This window comes from Pectinophora gossypiella, chromosome 26 (genome assembly GCF_024362695.1).
Source record: "Pectinophora gossypiella chromosome 26, ilPecGoss1.1, whole genome shotgun sequence".
Taxonomy (NCBI): domain Eukaryota; kingdom Metazoa; phylum Arthropoda; class Insecta; order Lepidoptera; family Gelechiidae; genus Pectinophora; species Pectinophora gossypiella.
The window spans coordinates 5,057,594-5,074,960 of NC_065429.1; the positions used below are offsets into that span (position 1 = coordinate 5,057,594).

The 17,367-nt window shown below is 38.4% G+C and overlaps 2 protein-coding genes and 1 long non-coding RNA gene across 3 annotated transcripts in view; 1 reads left to right on the forward strand and 2 right to left on the reverse strand.

Annotated features, from left to right (window-relative positions):
* LOC126378594 (uncharacterized) overlaps positions 1–17,367 on the forward strand; it is a 109,041-nt gene that overhangs the window by 89,612 nt on the left and 2,062 nt on the right. The gene's annotated exons all lie outside the window — the stretch shown is intronic.
* LOC126378485 (protein KTI12 homolog) lies at positions 7,694–10,523 on the reverse strand. Its single transcript, XM_050026887.1, has 4 exons — positions 10,179–10,523; positions 9,732–9,939; positions 9,058–9,196; positions 7,694–7,998 (listed from the first exon to the last, which is right to left on the reverse strand). The coding sequence occupies exons 1-4, from the start codon at positions 10,444–10,446 to the stop codon at positions 7,714–7,716; spliced, it is 900 nt and encodes a 299-aa protein (XP_049882844.1). The 5' UTR covers positions 10,447–10,523; the 3' UTR covers positions 7,694–7,713.
* LOC126378464 (beta-1,3-galactosyltransferase 6) lies at positions 10,807–12,667 on the reverse strand. The gene is made up of 3 exons (XM_050026844.1): positions 11,862–12,667; positions 11,305–11,495; positions 10,807–11,097 (listed from the first exon to the last, which is right to left on the reverse strand). Exons 1-3 carry the CDS (start codon positions 12,483–12,485, stop codon positions 10,824–10,826), a joined length of 1,089 nt encoding a protein of 362 aa, XP_049882801.1. The 5' UTR covers positions 12,486–12,667; the 3' UTR covers positions 10,807–10,823.

Below are 17,367 nucleotides of genomic sequence, written 5' to 3' on the forward strand. Positions count from 1 at the left end.
AGCGCCCAGCGCTGACCAGCGCGTGTTGAAACTTGTCGGCACCGTTCAGTGCTTATCGGCGCGCGTTCATATATTTTCCTGCGCGGGTCACCAGCGCTATCAATCGCTGGTAAGCGCTTATAAGTTTCCAGCTTTCTTTCTGTATACGGCGTAATGTAACAAGCGCTTTAATCGGCATCTACGTCATATCCACGGAATAAAAGAAACAGGTTGGAAGGGCCATGTGAGCGTAACGCGCGCCATACAAGTATGAGCAAATAGTTCATACTTCAACTTTGCACTCTTAAACATATAATAACTAATATAATAGTTCATCAATAGTTGTGGAGCTCGGTGGCGCATCGGTTAACGCGCTCGGTCTGCGATTGTTGAAGCAACTTTCGCAGAGGCCGGTCACAAAAAAAAAGTTCGCACTGGGCCCGCGTGATGGTTTAAGGCCCGATCTCCCTATCCATTCATAGGGAAGGACGGTGCCCCAGCAGTGGGGACGTTAATGGGCTGATGATGATGAATAGTTCATACTTCAACTTATAATTAAAATTACATAATATCTGTTGTCACATCCAAATATGAAAGGCGATTTTAATCATTTTTTTTTATTAGTTTACAACAATAATGAATGTCATCATCCGCGCGCCATACAAGTGTAGCGGACCCAACTAGTTGGCCACCTAGTTCCGCTCACATGCAACAGATGGCGCCACATTCAATAATGCAGTCTTCAAGCGGTCGTGAAACGCGGTATCGAAGTTTTCACGGCAAGACGCATATATACAACTTCCAACACAACACTGTCGGATCGTCGATCCCTAGTCACACTACCAACTTGTGGCTAACGGGGTACTATGCTCAGTTCGGTACCCCGAAAACATCCTTTGGCGGCAGCACACCCTCGCCGCCAAACAAGTATGAGCAAATAGTTCATACTTCAACTTTGCACTCCACTCAAGCAAACTTTACGACACACGGAGCTCCGCGATAGTATATTAAAAAAGTCGTCTTATGCATTATAACCTGCAGGGCAAGACTTCTAATATCGACTATCATGCAAGGTAATCCCTCCTTATCACAAGAAAGCTAAAAACCTTAGTATGATCGGCTATTTATCAAAAAATACTACAGTATCTTACGAAAAGTAACGATTAAAATGCAGCCTATCACATAAAATATACATTGTAAAGTGGCTATGGAATTTGAGAAGCAGTAGAGCTATCGTAGTTATCTGTTTGCAGGAGTAGTAGTGAAAGAGAGTGGGGACGAAGGACGTAATATACGATCCCGACGACCCGATTACTCTATAGCCATAAAGGCAGCCGATCAGCTGGCGACAACAAACACTTCAGAACCCCGATACCGACCCCGCTGGCGTGTTCGATGATTTTCTCATTCAGCGATTACCGCTATCGACCCACTAGAATCGATTAATTCTTTCAAATCTATTCCTCTCAGACGACGCCCTGAGCCGAGGTTCGCGTCCAACTGGGCACCCTCAGGCCTGTTGTCTTAAATGTTGTACCGGGTGAGAGCTTTCAGCGCTCCCCATTTGTCCGGCCAAATTAATGCCATTTACGGCAAATCTACAATAAGTCACATTAAAAACAAAAAAAAAATCGAGAGCGAGGTTGAACGGACGACAAAAAATGTGCGTTAGGGCCTTTCCAACTTCTTTCTTCTATTCCTACGTCATACCAGAGAGCTGTATAAGGCTCTGTTTTAGATAATAATAATTTTGTATCACAAAAAATAAAAAAAAAATACTTTGGTCTCACGATAAGTATTAACAGTACTGATTTTAGTTCTTATGTACATATCGTCATTGAAAAGGCAAAATTACGTAAGCGCCAAAATGCCATTTCAAGAAAAAGCCGTTGAAAGTATTTTTTTGTTTTTTTATCATAATTTCTTACCCATTTATTCAATTTTGATGACGTCAACGTAAGATTACATTCTTTTTCATATTCTATGTCTAGTAATAACATATTATTTTATTTTTTATTTATAAAAAAGGTACACCAACAGCTTATATAATAAAACATTAAATAAAATAAAAGTTACATCAGGAATTAGACTGTTACATAAGCCAATTATAGGTGCACACAACATTTGCAAAGTAGGACAACGTAATCGTTTAGTAGATAAATAAATAATAAAATTTAAAAAACAGATAATTAAAAAAATACATGAAAAAGTAAAATATATATTATGCTGGAAGACATAAATATTTATAATAAATATTATAACATGGACATTTCGGATATTTTGGCGCTTAAGTAATTTTGCCTTTCCAGTGACGATATTATTATGATTTATCTTTGTATGTACTAGTTTAATATGTTTTCTAAGTAAAATGGTTTATTCGTTTTAAATAAATAGCTTATACAGGGTGTTAGTGACACCGTAACGAATACTCAGGGGGATGATTCAGACCGTGATTCTGAGTTGATATCAAGTGGAATTTCCTGTCAGAAAATTCATGAAGTATTTGGGTGAATATCAAAATGTGTCAAGTTTGGTGGCGAATTTTCATATTATTTTTTCGTGAAAAAATTGGGTTCCGACATGAAAAAGGATAGTTCTAGCTACGAGGAACAAGTTTTCACGAAAAAATAATATTTTGATATTCACCCATTTCAGTGCTTTTTTAAATTATTTTCTGTTCCTTACTTTTGCGACGGAAAATTCCACTTGATATTAACTCAGAATTTAGCACATTTTTTTCACTCCCGATTTCGTCCCTTTTTTTTCTGGAATAAAAACTACTCTATGTCCTTCCCTGGGTCTCAAACTATCTCCATATCAAATTTCATCACAAACGGTTCAGTGGTAGCATGAAAAGGTAACATACAGACAAGAGTTACTTTCGCATTTATAATATTAGTATGGATTGACGCTTACAATCCCTATTGGGGTAGGCAGAGCCACAAGTCAAGAAACTTGCTACTGTTGTTACGAAAGCCTAAGATGGATATGATGAACCTTATGGTGACAAGGGATCAGCCCATCGCCCATAATAATGGTCCATCACGGTGCAGCGACTATTCTTCTTATCGTGTGGGTTCCGAGGTGGAATACCAACCTCATCAAACCTGGTGTCAGGGTTATTATTGAGCCGCCAAAGGCCCCTGACATGGCTCACGTAACGATTACTCACTTAATACATCATTAAATACTAAATAGTAACCGGGACCAACGGCTTAACGTGCCTTCCGAAGCACGGATCATCTTACTTTCAGACAATCAGGTGATCAGCCTGTAATGTCCTAACCAAACTAGTGAGCACAAAGTGATTTTTGTGATATCTCCCCACCGGGATTCGAACCCGGAGCGTCCGGATCGTGAGTCCAACGCTCAACCACTGGACCACAGAGGCCGAGCGACTATTAAAACCGTTTTACTTAGAAAATACAAATAAGTCATTGTTATTTTACATAATTGTTTTATATTTGTATTAGTGAATATTTTCACTGATTTCATTGACTGACTTTTTCTATACAATGTAACACAGAGCGCGGAATCACATTTGCCTCGACTGCTACTAGAGTTGTTGTAAAGCTTCATATATACATAATACATTTAAAATCGATACCCTATTGTTTGATTACTGTGCCTGCGAATCTGAGCCTTACGAGGTACAGTCATGAGCAATATAATGTACCCACTTTAGGACTCTGTCGCACTAACATATTTGACATTTAGTGAGACTTATAGTTTAATTTGTCAAAAAAGTTAATGTGACATGGTACCAAAGTGTATAATTATAATAATAATAGATAATTATTAATGATCTTCAATTATTCACTCTTACCGTGACATATACATATTAATGCTCGTGACCATAAATATAACATCACATATGGGTTAGGCAGAACATCCAGCGAACATAAACTAAGTACCCACACCTCACCGAGCTTTCTGTTAGACCAACGTGATAGGTGAGCCGTATCGCCGTCTATAATGGTCGAGCTGTGTTGCTGAAAATTGCACACAAGGTGAATTAATAACTCATGTATATGTATAGACTAAGTTAGGGAGGAGCTCGGTGGCGCAGCGGTAAACGCGCTCGGTCTGCGATTGTTGAAGTTAAGCAACTTTCGCAAAGGCCATAGGATCATAGGATGATAGGTTAGGTCATAGGATGGGTGACCACAAAAAAAAAATTCATCTCCAGCTCCTCCGTGCTTCGGAAGGCACGTTAAGCCGTTGGTCCCGGCTGCATTAGCAGTCCGTAATAACCACCAATCCGCACTGGGCCCGCGTGGTGGTTTATGGCCCGTTCTCCCTATCCATCCATAGGGAAGGCCCGTGACCCAGCAGTGGGGACGTTAATGGGCTGATGATGATGATAGGCAATGTTAAATAGTTATTCGGCAATAAAACTTGAGGTAATTTTACCACTACTGTATTTACACCCAGGACAATGATGACTAAAAAAAACCGCGAGGCAGAATTTGATAGAATTTTGCTAGAATCATAGGACAAGCGTAAGCTATCATCACATGCAAATCTCATCAGTGGAGGTTCTTGGACCAAGTTCCAAGTTCTTTAAAACTATATACATTATGATACATAATTATTTATGTAGACTTAGTGGATTCAGCAACAAATCTTGAGTCGATTTTAGTCCCCGACTGTATTCTATCATATTTTTAGCCAGGACAAACATGGCCGTAGAAAAGGAACTCCGGGAACTTTGCCAGAATCGTAGGGAAAGCATAAGTTTTCATTACATATAAGTCTCAACAGTGGAGGTTCTTGGACCAGTTTCGCCCATTCTCCTTTATAGTCCCGAAGTTCGACCGCGTTGCAACAATCGTGGTGAGACAAAATAGAACCTAACCGACTAACGGTTAGGTTGGCACAAACAAAAAAAGAAAAATTGTTGGCTATGACATCAATAAAAGATTTTTTTTAAATGAGGGTAGTTGCACTAACAACATAAGTCAAATGTCACTAGTCGAATGTTGTCAGTGAAACTACCCGCGTTTAAAAATTTTCTTTTTTTGACGTCATAGCCTACGGTTTGTCCCAACCTAACCGATGGTCGGTTAGGTTATATTTTGTATTAACTTTATTATTACTGTCGCTTCTAGTAGTCGTCGAGACTTACTTGTTTCTGTGATCTGTGCAATGATCTACAAGATCTTTTTGTCAAAATGATATTAAAAAAACTATATTTAAATAAAAAAATATATTTTGTATTTATAGGGCTAGTTTATACTGTGCATTTAATTTTGGAAAATGTGATGTCTGTACATACATACATAATATGAACCTCAAAGTCACGCTCGAATTCCCTAATAGGGTGGACACAGCCACAAGCTACGGTAGCTTATGGTAGATATGTCGCAGATGGCATTAACTACTTGGCCGGACTAATGGGGAGCGCTGAGGGTCAGGTCTTTGCGTAGTGGAAACTAGCCCTAAGAGACACTTTAGGTAAGAAAAGTACACAAAAATAATGATTTTAATAATCTTGTACAATTTCAAAGTTTAAATAGCATTACATAATAGCTTCGCGCACATAATTCCTATTGGGGTAGGCAAAGCCATCAAGACAACTTTCAGCCACTGTTGATACGAAGTCCTACGATGGATATGATGAACCTTATGGTGACAAGGAATCAGTCCATCATGTTAGAAAGGACACAATTCCACTGTCGGTTTTAACGACACTCATGCATGGCAGAAAATAGAAAGAAGAAAGGAAGGAAAAGAACATAAATAGTATATTCGGCAAAACATAACTGTGTTAATTTAATATAAAAAAGAAATAATTTCATTTCAAAAAAGAATGAAAGATAATGTTTGTTATGTAATATAATATGTAATACATTGTTTTAAGTTTACGCGGTTATTATCATAATTAAAGCACATAATAACGGGTTCTTACCGCGTAAGAACAATAATAATAACATGTAATGCCTTTTAAATTCTAAAAAAAGACTTCATTAATTATCTGGTTCTATTTATCTTCACGCTGCAAACCTTACGGGGTGGGCAGAGAAGGCCGAAATTATACAATTTTTTTATTTCCATAAACCGTTTATTCACAGACTTTCAAAATAGTTGTTATTTTGTTAAGTAAGTACATAAGAGATTAAATAGATTTGTTTATTGGATACAAGTTTTTTATTTACTCGTCATTTTAAAAACATAATTAACGTGCCTCCGAAGCACGGATCATCATGCTTTCAGACAATCAGGTGATCAGTCTGCAATATCCCAACCAAACTAGGGATCATAAATTATTTTTATGTGATATGTCCATCAGCCAATGATTGTCGAATTTGTTTTCGAATTCATGTTTGGATCATAAATGATTGTCATGTGCTCAGCGGTGAAGGAAAACATCGTGAGGAAACCCACATTCCCGAGAAATGCATTTTCGGAGGTATGTGACCTAACCTGTATTGGGCTGGTTTTCCCTTCGCGGGTTGGAAGGTTAGGCAGGAGCTTCTGTAAACCGGACCTGTCAAATCTTCAGGTTAGGTAAGTGGACCCTGTAGAAAACTGGATAAGGCTAGGGTGATGATGATGTTCACCGGGAATCAAATCCGGGCTCTCCAGATCAAGAGACCATACAGAATTCTAGTATTTACTTTCAGTTCATTTAAAGTTCCTGAAATTTCGGCCGCGTTGCAACGGCTGAGGCGGCATCACTTACATTACGATATGGTTAGCATAGAGCAGGGAATCAATAAGCCTCGACGACTACTAGAAGCGACAGTAACAAGAAAGCCAAGACAAAATATAACCTAACCGACTATCGGTTAGGTTAGAAAAAACGCAAACTATGACGTCAAAAAAAGAAAATTTTTAAACGCGGGTAGGTACACTGATAACATTCGACTAGTGACATTTGACGTATGATCTCATTGCATCTACCCGCATTTAAATATTTTTTTGACGTCATAGTTGTAGCCTGCGGTGTGTCATGTGTGCCAACCTAACCGATATATAGTCGTTTAAGTTATAATAGTGAATGTCATTAGTCAAAAGTTGTTAATGAACTACCCTCACTTATTTTTTTTTTTGAGACGAACCTGCATACTACGCAAGCGCTATACTTATTATTGTACCCAGCCGTGGGTCGCCTCTGGGGACATCACAAAAATCACATTATGTGCCCTAGTTTGATAGGACATTACAGGCTGATCACCCGTTTGTCCGAAAGTAAGACGATCCGTGCTTCGGAAGGTACAATCAAAGAGCAAAAGTTCAGTCACTGAGCCCAGCGAATTATTTGTAAACAGTAGTGAAATTATGAACCATTAGTTGTCATAATTATAAAACTTCTGTAATAATAGACACGACAGGTAACCAGGTCTTAAGTACAACCATTTAATTTATTACTTTGCAAGAAACTGATTGGACTTTTGCACCTTATCGTACGTCAAGCCGTTGGTCCCGGTTACTACGTACAGTCATGAGCAATACAATGTACCCACTTTAGGACTCTGTCGCACTAACATTATTTGACATTTAGTGAGACTTACAATTCAATTTGTCAAAAAGTTAATGTGACATGGTACCAAAGTGTATACATATTAATGCTCGTGACCGTAATAACGAAAGTAGTCGTTATGAGCCGTGTCAGGGGCCTTTGGCAGCTCAATAATAACCCTATAACCAGGGTTGATGAGGTTGGTAACCCACACAACCCACACGATAGAAGACTAATACAGTGACGATACAGATAATAAAAAACAAACATTAGTCCGTCAAAGTTTTATTCAAATACTGAATAAAATATCTGCCAATCTTATTCGCATCTTCATTTGAATGATTCATTTTGGCGTACGTTAGAAACTGCCTTCTCAGCCGTAATAGCTTCTGTGGATTTACATCTTGTATGAAACTTGACTCCAACATGCAACCAGGGTAGTCAGGGAACTTGACAATGTCTAACGATAATTGTTTTGCTTCTAATATCTGTTTTGATATTGCTTGAGTTGCTTTATCTAATTCGTAGAGGAAGTTTGTAGACGATAGCGGTGGCTGGAACAGAATGAGATGGGTTTAATAGGAATAAAATAAAATGGTAGGTAATACGCTAGTTTTCAATGAGGGACTTTTCAATCGACGTTCCCCAAACACACGATAGATGGTGTTGTTCACTATATAATAACCTATTTTATCATTGCTGGGGTACAAATGAAAAAGTGCTGGAAAGAGTTGAATAAAAGAGAACCATATTGAAGACTATAGAGAACCGGAGAGGAAATATGATTGGCCACCTGATACGACACGATTCATTTATAACAAACATTATAGAAGGAAAAATTGAAGGGAAGAGAGGAAGGGGTAGACCTAGAATAACATTTATGAAACAAATAAAAGAGAAGGTGCAGGTCGTGTCGTATCGGGAGGTGAAGGTTTCGGTGGGAAGGAGAGAGGAATGGCGATTACTCCACCGACAAGAGTGGAGCTCTTAAATAGAGAGAGAGAGAGGGGTACGTAATGTTTCTTTTTTCTGTTCTTTTTATCTGCAATCAGTCGCAAGACTTTTATCAGATTTGATGCATTGTTATTGATTTGTTTGAAGTAAAGCAACCAATGTCACTATCTTCCAATTTTTTAATGCCCAAGAACATCCATTCTCTTGAGCCTCTTCACCCTACTGCTGGTTTCCAACAGCATGGTTGCTAAGGGATTTGGATGGTTGGTCAACCATCCCATATGCCTTTTATTGTGCTTTTCAATTTCTTCTGCAATTGTTGCTTGATATTTGGATCACATATTGCTTCTGAACTCTTTATTTTGATCAGAATAATAATATGGAAGTTGTAATTGAACCTTGGTGCAATAAAAAGAGTCATCATTTATACTCAAATATAAAGATAAAAGATGCATATGTCTGTTATCCACGAATATTTCTAATTTAGTTTATACAAAGAAAAAACTTAACAACGCCATCTACCGCGTTTTCGGGGAACGCCGATTGGATGCCATTAAGTATTGTATTAATATGACTACATTCTAATATGAGTTTTCCAGCTTATGTTTTTTTTTTAAATCCGTGGCATTCTTTTCCACTTCAAAATGTTCAGTACTTACATTCTGTGTACTCATGTTGGGTGGAGGAGGTTTCTTCTCAAACAGGACTTTGTAGATCGCCTCCAGGTCGAGACTGTCTGTGGGTTGTACTGTGAACAGCGGGCTGTCCCATCTGTTGTTGCTATTGGGCTCTTCAAACCTGGAAGTCGGATTTAAAAAAGAATTGTTAAAAAAAATATTTCGACAATATCTCCATCGGGAATCCAACCCGGACCTCCAGATTTTGAGCCTAACGCTCTAAACACTAGATTACGGAACTTTTATATAAAGACTGTACTGTGTCTCTTAGGAATAACAATCCCTGAACAGCATGGTGTAGTGCTGTAATTGTGTTCTTTTGTAAAGTGATGATTTGATCATCATTAAACACTGTAAACTATGAGGCTTGCATAACCACTAAGAGTGGCTGAAGCCTTGATAAAAATTAAATAAAAAAAAAAAACTAGACTACAGAGGCTGTACCCTCAAAATGTAAGATATTATTATTCATAATACAAAAAGTACTGTTTTTGTTTATGCATATTCAAATTCAAAAATATCTTTATTCAGTAGGTAACATAGTTACACTTTGAATCATATTTTTTTACATAATGAAGGTCTCTTCTGCCTAAAACTACTGCATACAAATAATATCATCCAATTTACTTTTTTTTAAATTTTAAATATATTATTACCTTAGCCTAGTTAATGCATTAAATACTTCTTCAGTATAAGGCTCATCGTCACAATTACAGCTGTCATTCAAGTGGTGTTCTATATCTGCATCTCTTTTCGTCCTCTTCTGGTTGTCTTCCCATGCCTCATCATGGTTCTTTATAGTATACACTGTGCATTGCGTTGATTTTGATGATTTCGATGCACAGTACAATTCATATCTGCAACCTAAAAGAATTCATAACTAAAGGTCTTTGCAACCAGGCCAAAAATAAAAAATATATATATTAAAAAAAATACCTAGCAATGTTTATCAGAATATGGAACATTATGAGAAAAGAGGGTAATTCGCAGCCATATTTGGTGCTAAAACCCTAAGTTAAGTTTATGAACCAAAAAGATGACTGTAAAAGTCATGTAAACATTGGTCGTATTCAGTTAACGTACATAAGTCAATCAAGCCTTACCTTTAATATAGTTACTCCCATCTAATATAACGACATTATCCTTGCCTATAAGTCGTATGACTTCCGATTTGAGGTACCCTCTCATACGTTTTTCTTTCTGTGCATCCAAATATGTTTCATTTTTATCATAACCTAACTTTTTTATAGCCTCGGCTTCGGACACAATTTCCACATGTTTCTTATGAGTTTTCTCGAAATATTCCTTTAGTTCTTGCGTTCTTGTTGTTTTACCACTGACTGGAGTACCACATATGATTACTAAAGGCATTTTTAAATATTTTTTCAGGTTTTAAGTGCACGTACGACAACATAGCCTAGCCAGCTGTCATTTTTTTCACAGCTGGCAGAAAGCAGATAATATAAGTAATCAGCTCATTCATTTTCTTATCGTGAACGCACCCACGTTCAGCTTGTCTATGATATTTTTCATTCACTCATTGCATAGACAAGTAGGTTTTTTTTTGTTTTGGAATCGAAGCTTTTAAGCCCACTAACATTTTTAGAAATACATAAAAAGAAAATAAAGTTAAATATTCCTGAAAGAAACCTTTGGGAGTAGTTAAAAGAGCTATTTTTTTATACTAAATAATATAATTGACTAGGAAGAAAGTATGCACATTGGCACAAATATATAAAATCAGTCTATTATTTACAACATGCACTAGGTAAGACATCCCAATTATAAACATAAGCTTTTCTTTCCATAGTAACATTAGTACACAATCTTTCTCCTTTGGACTGTACCAAGTTCTTGTACATTTTTAACATATCCGTAGGAGTTTGCTTGTGACGAATTAACATGTTGTTTTCGCATCCTCTCGATCGCCATTGAGTGTCGAATCTGGTGTCATGCACGCGATTGATACCATCAAGAGGGGCGGTCCACACTCCCATTGATACATCTTCTGATTTGTATTTACTGGAAATAAGAAATACTATCATACACTTCCTTTTGCCGTATCTTTTAAATGACGTAGAACTCACTATATTTTATATTTTCCAGTGGGATGACTAATTATTTTTTGTTGTATTCTTATTAGCCACACAATGCTGGGTAAAAAGGGTTTCCAATCCATGTGTACACATTTTCAAAGGTCAAAATATCAAGATCGGGTGACATACGTACCTTAGAATGTCTGCATTTCTAGCGACAAAGTCCACAATACTACGGGACACAACATACCCCCCTCCCAGAGCATATGGGAGGTAGTTGTCACAGAGGAACCATTCACTCTCTTGCCACTTCCCAGAGAGGAAGATCTTCGCTTTCCCATTGAAATAGCCCCAGTAGAGACCTTTATATACTAGTAGGGCCTTCTGAAAGACGAACACCCTATATTATATTCAACTGGACTTAAGTCATCACAATAGATTGAATGTGAACAAAAAATAAAAGTATACATGGGAACTCCTGCACTACATTACCACAAACCTGGGATAATATGCAACAATGATTTAAAAAATATTTTATCCTGTTTTTTCTTCACATAACTACTGTGTTGGACTTTTGCTAGTCACATAGTTAATGCCATATAATTATGGTAAATTTTCTTAGTTCAAAAAAGTATAAAAGTAAGTAATAGAATTAGCACTTTCTGTGTGTTATCTTAGTTAAAAATATATTATTTTTCCATAAATTACAACAATTTTATAATGAAACATAAAAGTCAGGAGTAAACTCACCTTGTACGAAATAAATTCTCGAATCTTCGGAGTGTTCATATCGGGCGCGAAAGCTTCTAGCTCACGAACAATCAAATCAACTCTGACGAAAGAATCATCATCACATTTTATCACATACTTCAATTGCTTCATGTTTTCACTCAGCCACTTCATTGACTGCACAGTTTTGTCTGAGAGAGTTAAATAATGATCTTCTAGATCGTCCAGAAGCAACAAGTCGTTGTTTCTAGCGTTTTCAGACGTTAATTTCAGTAGTCTTTCCATGTCAAACCCTTTGACTCCAATAGCGAAGTAAAATTTGATAAATTCAGGCGGTAGTGCCCTTGTGGCCCCCGTGTGGTTCCATTTATATAGTCTCACACCGTTTTCAGTGAACATATTGGCGGCAAAATTGATCCAAGTGCCCCTAATTGTGCTTCTTTCCTGAACGTTTTCAGGCGCGCTCAAAATTAACACAACATACTCCACCTTACTATATTCGCTATTTGCAGATGTTTCCATAGCTTTAGCAACAGAATCACAGTCTATCTTCAGTAAACTTAACGTAATTCCACAGCCAAAATAAAAGAAGAAAATACTACAAAGGATCATATTCCTATACTTTAAGAAATATGCGGAAAACATGTTTATTTCTGTTCAATAACTAGCTTTTTATATGAGAGATTTCACATTTTCTTTTGCACATCTAATTACAATGTTTTATTTTATAAACCCTCCTTAAAGTGATTTTTTCTGAGAAATTTAATAAACTTTGAATTTTCGGTAAAGATGTCAATAATGTCAAAACTTTTTTTTAACTGTTTTTGGTCTGGAAACACTTTATGCTTTATGCCGACAAATGAATGAATGAAAGTTTTCGGCGGGAAACGGGAACGGGACAGTTGCTTTCTTCATTGAGTAATCTAAATAATTAATACGAAGTGGTGTTTTGTGGTTAATGATCGCATTAAGTTAGTCGGAAGACATTCGCGAGTGTTATTATATTGGAGTATTCAATAAACAAAGTGTATCTGCCTATTTTCGCTTCGTGCTGGGAAGCCGCTTCATAACTCAAAAGTTTATGCGGACTTTTGAGTTAATTCGTTTGGGGTTCGGAGTAGGAGTCTACTCCGAGGGTGGGGGCTTAGGTTTCATCATCATCACCTTTCATCATTTCATTAATCATCAAGAAAAAAAATACGTCAGACATGGCTGTATGGGCATAGTTCCCTTTGCCTTACCCTTCGGGGAAAACCAAAACAAAAAAAAAAAAATGAATGAATGAAATGATTCATTGAACGATGTTGCTAGGGTACAAATTATTGTTTTACTAACTCGTTTGATGAGTAGATCTTTTTACCAATTAATAAAATTGCTATCTATATCTTTCTACCGTCAGTTTAGATTCAAATAAAGGAATGATCTTTAAAATGAAGTAGAAAAGGACAATAATAAAAAAAAATGTATAAAAGTTTATTACAAAAATATACAGGGTGTAACGGAAGGGGGGTATCAAGCCGAAAGGGGACAAAACTATACCTTATGTAGATCTTATCTGCAAAATTTCAATTAAAAAAAAACACTTTTGATATTTTTTTCAATTTCAGTTAAAAAAATATTTTAATATTTCCAGCATGTAAAAAACACGGCACAGCACTATTGAGGTCACTGTTCTTAATCCACTCAAATATTGGCACTACACAAATCTCCTAGCGCGTCCTGGTCGCCTGGTACTCGCGGCGCTCGCACGGCCGCGATAGGTACGAAATTCGAGCGGGCGGCGGCTTTGGCGGCAACGTCAAAAGGAGTCGGCGGCCGATTGGAACAATCCGAGTCGGCGGCACGTCGGCGACTGTAACAAACAAGAATGACACTAAAGCATCTAATAATTGGAGTCATTTTGCTTTGACAACTATTCTCACATTATTTTATGACGTGTAAAATAAGTTAAAATTACCTACTTGTTTAGGTAAGGTATTTAATTTAATAGTAAATAGGAAAAAAAGTGTGAAAGTGTGGGTAAGTAGGTAGGTAATTAATAATTAGACTTACGTTTTACAAGAAAGGTTCGAAATGTCGTCATCCCCGTTCGATGCACAGACCTGCCGCTTCATCTGTCCACAACACTTTCGAAGCAAAGTCTGGTGAGCTTTCCACTTGAACTCGGTACCATTCTCAGAATGCCACACGAGGTAAATAATCAGCAGGAATTAGCTCGGGCGTACGTTGCATGTGGTAAGGTTCGCGTGGTAGTCCTTGGGTTGGCTGCACGGCTAGTACGGCTTCTTCAAACTCCGGATCACGGGTCGCCGAGCGGCCAGTCTCGGATGACGCGTGGAAAGAGCCCGTTAAATGCAGTAGGCGATTGACCATTTTCCTGAAGCAATGCAGTGAAGGCAGTTGCCTGGCTTCATCAGCTGGTCTACCTTCTATGAATCGCTGATACAAGTTCCGTGCTTCACTTAAGTTGCCATCGCCGGCACCCACACACATCATCATTTCATAATAACCTACATTACTCAAAGACACCTCGAACTATCACTGATCACAGTTATCACAACAAATCCAAATTTCGAACTTCACTCCACAGATAGTAAACAAGCACTGACAAATAATTTGACAGTTTACTTTCGTGTGCATGTTTCTATCTCTTTTGGAATGCTAGTATCCTGGTACTTAAGGGTGTGTTATTTCTTTGTGCGCAATAAAATATTTTTATGGTATTGTTTGAATGAATGAATGAATGTATTGTATTTTATGAAAGTAGGTACGTATTTTACTTTGAACCTAGAAAAGTAAAAAAGTCGTTTATCTAATAAGGATCACCCGCGCTCACACTCTGGCACTAACACAGAATTGCCACGTTTCTTCGCAAATATCCCGCGCAATAGCAGAAGGCGAAATTAATCTGTCAATAATAAGACATACTATCACTCTGCCCGTATCCCTAATGGGGTGGGCAGAGTCACAAGAACATCCCATTAGCGGTACGAGCATGATAATTATTTATGTACCTATGTTATGATTACTTGTGGCTCTGTCTGCCCCATAAGAGATAAAGGCGTGATATTATGTATGTATGTTTGGTACGGGCATGTAGCGATACGAGCGTGTAGTGGTAAGTGAAATTCCGCAGTCTCTGCCTACTCCAATGGGAAAAAGGCGTGATGTTATTGTTCACTGTTGGATAATACACGACTACAATTTAGGAAGGAAAAAAAATACAAAAAAAAAAAAAAATTTTATCATGGTTAATGATAACTTCCCCTTAACAGCACCGCCATTTTGAATTTCGGGTGCACTAGGGCTTGCCGATCAAAAAATGTCTATCGATAATCTATCCCGACCGAGAGTCGATCGATAGCAAGACTATTGATAACTCGGAAAGTGGGAACATTTTCGATTTTATTACCTAAGTGCAATACAATCGATAGTATCGTTGCGGATTAATAACAAACTATCGATAATTTTGCCCTCAGTCAGTAGTATTGCTACACTCCGATAGTATGGTTATTTTGAGTGGGCTGATTGTCTAAACTGAATTTCAATAACTCAAAAGTCCATGGATTTAGATTTTTTGAAAAGCTATTTTTTTATTTCTACCAATCAAAATCGTAGTTGAAAATGATTATGATCGATAATCGATACTGAACTATCGATAGTTTGAAACACTAGCGTGCCTTTTTCTATTCGCGAGCCCTGGCATCCTGGTACAGGGTATAAATCCCATTAACTGTCCCAATGCAATTTGCAATTCCGTGCTTCGGAAGGCACGGTTGGTCCCGGTGACTACTTACTCATGTAAGAAAGTAGTTATTACATGAGTCATGTCAGGGGCCTCTGGCGGCTCAATAGTTACCCTGACACCAGGGTTGATGAGGTTGGTAATCCACCTCACAACCCACACGATAGAAAGATTTAAAAAAATACTGTTATGTGTTTTTAATTCCTTGTACGCAATAAAGTATTATTGTATTGTACGAAAGTACTTATTTTAAGATTACTTTTACCATGTCATAGTAAAAGTAAAGTTATGTTAGGTAGGTACTTTACTTGAGAAATTGATTTTGTCTTTACTATGTTGTAAACGTAACATTAATGTCTCGTTAATAAGATACACAATCACTTGCAGCTGCTCGTATCCCTAATGGGGTGGGCAGAGCCATAAGTAATCAGAACATACTAACATAATATCACGCCCGTATCACTAAGGGGTAGGCAGTCACAACGGTACTTGAGAAATTTATTTTGCTTTTACTATGTTGTAAATCCCCAAGGAATTCTAAGAAGCCTCTGACGTTGCCGGTCGCCTCAGGGAGGCACCCCGTCTGGCCAAGGTGCCGGACCCGGTAGTTGGCGGCTCCTTCACACTCCAGTAGCACATGGGCCGCTGTCTCGTCCATGCAGGTTCTGCACAGGGGCTTGTCGGTGACACCTAGTGTAAACAGATGTTTGTTGATATCACCGTGACCACACAGCTACACCTGCTACCTGCAGCTGTTACCTGTATTAGTGGAGACCTCTTCACATTTAGAATTCTTTTGGAGAGACAACTATTGATGTTGGGTAGTGCCATCTTAGCCTGCCTGCATTTATTTACGGTGGTTCATAGTCTGGTGTGTTTGTACATTCCCAAATACCCTAATACCGAACTAGCTTTATTTGCGGATGATACAGCCATCTATTCTTCGTGCCGTGGTCGAGTTATGATGACCGGAATTCTCCAACGCGCCAATGCCTTGGGCAAGTAGTTTCGCAAATGGAGAATCAAGGTAAACCCGGAGAAAAGTGCAGCGGTGTACTTTTCAAAGGGCTATTATAATACGTCACGGTCACGCTGTCAACTTAAGTCATCAAGATGTCTGGCAAGCCGATCCCTTGGGAGGAGCAAGTCAAATATCTCGGCGTAGTCTTAGATAGACGTCTTACTTTCAAGGCCCATATCAAACGTGTGCGCGATCGCGCCACGTTTGTAATGGGCCGTGTTCATTGTCTCCTTAACAAGCGTAGTAAATTATCCCTTTGGAATCTACACGACTTGCATCCGTCCGATCATGACCTATGCAGGGGTAGTTTTCGCTCACGCGAGTCTCTCTCAAATCCACCGTCTACAGGAAATACAAAATCGTTCGTGGTTCCATCGCAATGAAAATCTGCACATTGACCTAAGTCTGCCAACCATTGCCCAATGGCTCAAATTCGTTTTTTTGATTCTGCTCCGCACCAACCAAATCCCCTGGTAGTTGCGGCTTCCGAATACATCCCGCTTAGGAACGGTACTGAATAGCATCGGCGTCCGAAGTATGTAATACGATCCCGACGACCCGATTACTCTAGCCATAGAATCAGCCAATCAGCTCGCGACAACAAACATTTCAGGACCCCGATACCGACACCGCCGGCGTGGTCGACGACTTCCCTCAATCAGCGCTTATCGCTATCGACTTACTAGGGTCGTTTAATTCTTTCAAATATTTTTCCTCTCAGACGACGCCCTGAGCCGAGGTTCGCGCCCAACTGGGCACCC